General features: G+C 38.9%; 1 protein-coding gene across 3 annotated transcripts in view; it reads right to left on the bottom strand.

The window, feature by feature from the left end:
* Nucleotides 1-5,843, bottom strand: part of COPE (coatomer protein complex subunit epsilon) — a 15,541-nt gene that overhangs the window by 3,777 nt on the left and 5,921 nt on the right. The window contains exons 4-8 of one of the 3 annotated variants that reach the window (XM_018568075.1): nucleotides 4,648-4,800; nucleotides 3,134-3,187; nucleotides 2,450-2,531; nucleotides 1,827-1,982; nucleotides 333-401 (exon numbers count right to left, since the gene is read on the bottom strand). In XM_018568075.1, the coding sequence (XP_018423577.1) occupies nucleotides 333-401; nucleotides 1,827-1,982; nucleotides 2,450-2,531; nucleotides 3,134-3,187; nucleotides 4,648-4,800 (514 nt within the window). The remainder of the gene's footprint in view (nucleotides 1-332; nucleotides 402-1,826; nucleotides 1,983-2,449; nucleotides 2,532-3,133; nucleotides 3,188-4,647; nucleotides 4,801-5,843) is intronic. The other 2 variants (XM_018568077.1, XM_018568076.1) reach the window with 2 other exon arrangements.

Raw genomic sequence — 5,843 nt, 5'->3', positions numbered from 1 at the left:
AAAAAAAAAAAAAAAAAAAAAAAAAAGCAGATCATTACAGAATATATAAACAAAGTGATATTTATGTTTAAAACTCCATGTCCAGAAACCTGAATATGGCCATTACTGCTTTTCAGAATCTCAAAAGTATGCAGTTCTGAACCAGGGAATACAAAATCCTTTACTATTTAATAGTTATCTTCCCATCTTGCTCCTGGATCAAATATGCCATCGATTAGCATGACAAGCTGGATGAAGTGCATGTTTTTTGTGAAGCTGCTGGGTACTGCAATGATGCAGCCCGCAAAATAAAAACAACAAAAAAACCAAAACATTAAGATATGATCTCTTACCTCCGGTGGCTTGCCAATGTGCTGAGTGAGTACAATGAAATTGATCAGAGTTTCAGGATGGCTGCTGTCCTAGAGGTCATAAATATACAATGTTATGGCCAATCTTTAGAAGCCTCACTCAGAGCCATACATGCAATAAGGGATCTATAGGGATCAGTATTTAAGATTAAGGCATAATATTCAAAGTACAAAATAAAAGATTGCCAAATGGAAAAAACACACACTAAATATATATATTTATTAGAGGTGCACCGCAATAAAAAAAATTGTCACGCTGAAACCGAAAATGTTTTTTATTTTAAATTTTTTAAATATTTAATTTTTATTTATTTTTTAATGAACTTTTTAATTTTTATTTATTACTTTACTTTTAGGGGCTTCGGGGGAAATATTGGGGGTCTAAACAGACCCCTGATATTTCACTTTTGAAATAGAAAAAGAGATTGAGAACACAGAGTCGTCAATGTCTTTTTCTGTATACCCCGTTATCAATGAACAATCCTCTATGAGTGTTCCCGTTCATTGATAACATGAGGACAGAGTATGTTTACTATAACTACAACTACGAATGAACAGGAGGTGATGTAGCTCACTTCCCATTTATTCATAATTGAGGATACAGTAAATATACCATGTCCTCAATTGTGTACAAACACTCAGCGATCACTTATCACTGAGTGTGTGTACCTTGCTCTTCTCTCTGACACGCTGCCACAGGAAGCTGAGTGAGCAGTGTAGGGAGGAGAGCTCAGCCTCCTGTGACAGCGCGGGCTGTCTCCGCCCACATAATATTTAATTTTTATTTATTTTTTAATGAACTTTTTAATTTTTATTTATTACTTTACTTCTAGGGGCTTCGGGGGAAATATTGGGGGTCTAAACAGACCCCTGATATTTCACTTTTGAAATAGAAAAAGAGATTGAGAACACAGAGTCGTCAATGTCTTTTTCTGTATACCCCGTTATCAATGAACAATCCTCTATGAGTGTTCCCGTTCATTGATAACATGAGGACAGAGTATGTTTACTATAACTACAACTACGAATGAACAGGAGGTGATGTAGCTCACTTCCCATTTATTCATAATTGAGGATACAGTAAATATACCATGTCCTCAATTGTGTACAAACACTCAGCGATCACTTATCACTGAGTGTGTGTACCTTGCTCTTCTCTCTGACACGCTGCCACAGGAAGCTGAGTGAGCAGTGTAGGGAGGAGAGCTCAGCCTCCTGTGACAGCGCGGGCTGTCTCCGCCCACACACCGCTCTGCCGGACTGCGATAGGAGACTGGGTGGTGTGGGAGGAGAGACGCTGGCCGCTCACAGCGCTCGGCCTGTGACTTTCTCTCCTCCCCGCTGGGACCCAGAGCAGTGCCCAGAGTACATATAGATATATCTATATATATATATAGATATATCTATCTATCTATCCACACACACAAAATATTTTGGCTTACACATAGGTTAGATAAGTTCCAGTGTGACCCTTACCTTGTCCAGGGCTTCCTGAAGAACTCCTTCTGCATCTTCCCACTTGCCCTGTCCCATATAATAAGTGGCCTGTCCATTTAGAAGCAGAAGTGTAGGCGAGTACTTGTCTGACATTTCTTGAAATATATAGTAGGCATCCTGTAGTTTATCACCACCCTATTACAATAAGGTACATATATAAGAAACAAGTATAAAAACTATACGTATAAATAATAATAAGTGTAAAAAAAAAGCATGAGCTACTAGGTTATCTTAGTATACAAGAATAGCACGTCTGGCTACATAATACACACTGCAATGCTGTAATGTAAGCTAGCCACTGCCTAAAGGTAACATTTTGATTTCCTGATGTCTAATTTTACAAAGTGATACATGTAGAACAGTGTTTATAGGATATAAAATACAAGTAAACAAAAGCTGAAATGGTAATTACTGTGCATAAAAGCAATAAGACAAATGTGACCACTTTTCACTGTACAGTCTGCTTCAACTGAAGAAAACACCTGTTCATGGGAAGCAACTACTAGGCTACTAGGAGCCAGTCTGTCTCAGAAGCCAGGACGAAAAGCTGTGGTTTAATTCTGGTATCATGGACACATATTTCAGAAACAAATATTTCTTACCATAGCAATATTAACCCACGCTGTCGCAAGTTGCGTTAGCGTTGCATCTTCATCCATCTCCACCATTTTCTTCAGTTCTTTACTAATGCAAAAATACCAGGACATTTAGATCCACTGCAATAGTGAAGTCTACATCATACATATGCTTTTTTTTTAGTATTTTTAAATTAATATTTTATATGCAAGAACAGAACTTCAATTCTCAACTTGACTTTGAATATAATAAGCTAAACCTTGAGGCAGATCTACTGGTCGCAGATCTACCATCCATCTGATATACTCTGCTCTTTCATTACCAAAGTACTTAAAGTGTATGTCTGGGCAAATTAAAATAAAAACATATTCAGTACATGCACCTTCCCCTTTATTTTGTCTCTTTAAATAAGCTGCAAGTACAGAAAATACCAGTGATCTCCTAACTCCCAATGCTAGACTACAGAAAATCCACACTTATGGAGGTAAGAGGCAGAAGAGTTCTGTAGTTCAGCATATGAGAACTAAGCGTGCTAACACTGTTTGGGAATTTATTGCAGCCAAGGCAGAGGTGCCAGGTCATACAAAGAAGTTGTAAAAAAAAATCTGTTACCTCCACGTTCTATTTTATGAATATGATGATATGCTCCATTTAGATTAAAACAGAGATCTAGCGTGAAACACTCATAATATGAATTAAAATGTGCTTACCGAGCTAGATCAAGTCTGTCAATTTTCAGCAATATTTGCACTATTGTTGCCAAGCTATAATGGATGAAAAAAAAAAAAAAATCAAAATAATATTTAAAATACAGATAAGAGTTTTCACAGACAGAGAACCTTTTGCTAAAGGGTGTAGTCTCAGAAAATGTTTTAAAAAGGTACTGAGCTAACTGTGGATTATAGAAATAATACTAACAAAAAACAAAGCCAAATTTGATGTATCTACATCATACTATATGACTTCTGTACCCTTCTGAACAGCACTATTACCAATAAACATTTGTAAAACATAAATTTCCTTATTAAATGTACACAGGGCTTGATCTACAATGGAGAGCAGATGACGCTAACCGCCTTCTTCTATACAACACAATGTTGGTCAACACCACAGACTGGATTTTATAGTCTATTCATGAAATGTAGACCATGGAGTGGAGTCTGCAAAGTATTTAGTGTGGCGGAGAGGACTTCATAATTAGAGGAGAGGCCATTAGTATGACAGGTTACGTTACCGGGCTTCCCTCCTTGCTTGTTTTTTTTTTAAAACCTGCAGTTTTTTCTTAAAGGAGAACTATGTGGTCAGGGCTTTCCCCATAGTTCTCCTAAGGGTAACGGGGAGGACGCAAACTAGCATCCTCTTGTCACCCTAAGCTCAGTATACCACGAGCTGTAGCTTGTGGTATACTGAGACGCCGCAGCTGGAACAGATCCCGACATTACTGTCGAGATCCACCCAGCTGCGTGATTGACAGCTGGCTCTGCCTATCTAGAGTCAGAGCCAGCTGTACCCTCCCCTGTCCGTTCCGCCAGTCAGCGCTGGAGGATCGGACAGGGGAGGGGAATCCCTGCATGGAGCCGTGAGTGACAGTCACAGCTCTCTGCAGGGATAGATCGAGATGTGAGCGAGCGACGGTATGTGTTCGCTCACTTCCCGATCTATTGAGCCGACCTGTGACAGTTTCATTGTCACACGTCGGCTAGAACTATGAGGTTGCGTGATTTTCACTCGCCTCATAGTTCTCCTTTAATAGTGCTTCGCTGGGCAGCAAATCACTAAACACATCCGCGATGTTATCAGTTTAATATTGATTTGATAAACATTTGCACAATTATCGCAGGACCTACAAAATTAGTAGCACCATCTTTTTATTCTACCGGACCTGTGCTTTCAGAAAATATATGGTTTGGGGGTCTTTTACAAATGCTAGCAACGCAGCAATAGACAATTAAAACAATGGAAACAATTGCAAAAATGGTGTGGACAGCTGAGGTTAAAAGTGTTCTGGCGGGCTTGGCAGCGAAAGGGTTAAAAGGAAAACTTCCAATGCTTTAAAATATTGATATAACACCTTTAACAGCTATACAACTTTTTTATAACACTGCTACATAACAAAAAAAAATTCTTAATTATAAACACGTTTCTATACAATAAACAAGTTTTAAACAAGTTTCAATACATCACTGACCACTGAATATTTTGCAATTACACTGTATTGCCTTACCATTCAAGACTGTCTCCTTGGTGAAGAACTCGCAGAGCAGCATCTGTATTGCCATCATGGAAATAAATTGAAGCTGCCATTAGCAGGAAAGTCGTATTAGTGATTTCGACACTCTTGGCCATCTTCTTATCCAGTTCAGAGACAATGGCATCTCTATTAGAATAAAAAAAAATACTGTTAAACTTGTGGAGGTATTTCTTGGAATAAATACAGTCATGGGCAAAAATATCAGCACCTCTGCATTTCTGTCAGATAATGCACCACTTTGCACAGAAAATTGTTGCAATGACAAATGTTTAGGCATTCTCATGTTTATTTCTTTTGTTTGTATTGGTATGACACAAAAAAAAAATGGAGAAAGAAAAAGCCAAATCGTACACATTCCACACAAATGTGCAAAAGCATGAACAATGTCAATGTCAAGGTTACAAGTCGATCTTCAAAGATCTTAATGTTCCTGTGTCCACTGTGCCCAACATTGGCAAGAAGTTTACAGCCCATGGCACTGTAGCTAATCTCACTGGACGTGGACGAAAGAGAACAATTGATTGCAACAGTCAGTGCAGAGCATGATTAAAAAGCCCAAGGATGGTCATGTGACCTTTTTATTTTTGGTAAAATAATTTGTGATTTTATTTTTTTTTTACCGTAGCAGAGTAGTTAAAAGAGAACTATTGCCAAACCTTTTTGGCCATAGTTCTCTTCTGGGTCACAGGAGGACACTAATGTCCTCCTGTGACCCAAAACTCAGCATATAGTGGGCTATCACCCGCTATATGCTGACACTGCAGAGCCACGCAGCAGCTGGGAAGGATCTTGACAAAATTGTCATGATCTACTCTGCAACCTGATTGACAGCTGACTCTGCCTCTCTAGAGCCAGTGGTGCCTGCCGACTCTGGGGGGAATCTGCGTGGAGCAGAAACTGACAGTCCCTGCTCTCTGCAGGCAGGAGAATGTGAACTGAGCGATCAGAGTTTGTGATTGCTCAGTTCCTGATCTATAGATCCGATGTGTGACAGATGCAGTGTCACAGGTCAGCTCTAACTATGGGGATGAATGCATTTCACTCTCCCCATAGTTCCCCTTTAACTAGTATTGGAACAGATGTGGTTGTTTCTTTCTGTATGCTTTCCTTTTTAATTTATCTTTCTCTCTTGTGAGATTATATAATGCAAAATATACAAGTGTATTTTG

Source organism: Nanorana parkeri, unplaced genomic scaffold (genome assembly GCF_000935625.1).
Source record: "Nanorana parkeri isolate BGI_ZX_2015 unplaced genomic scaffold, ASM93562v1 scaffold1135, whole genome shotgun sequence".
Lineage (NCBI taxonomy): Eukaryota > Metazoa > Chordata > Amphibia > Anura > Dicroglossidae > Nanorana > Nanorana parkeri.
Note: the sequence above shows the minus strand (reverse complement) of the source record. Positions and strands in the feature narration are given on the sequence as shown.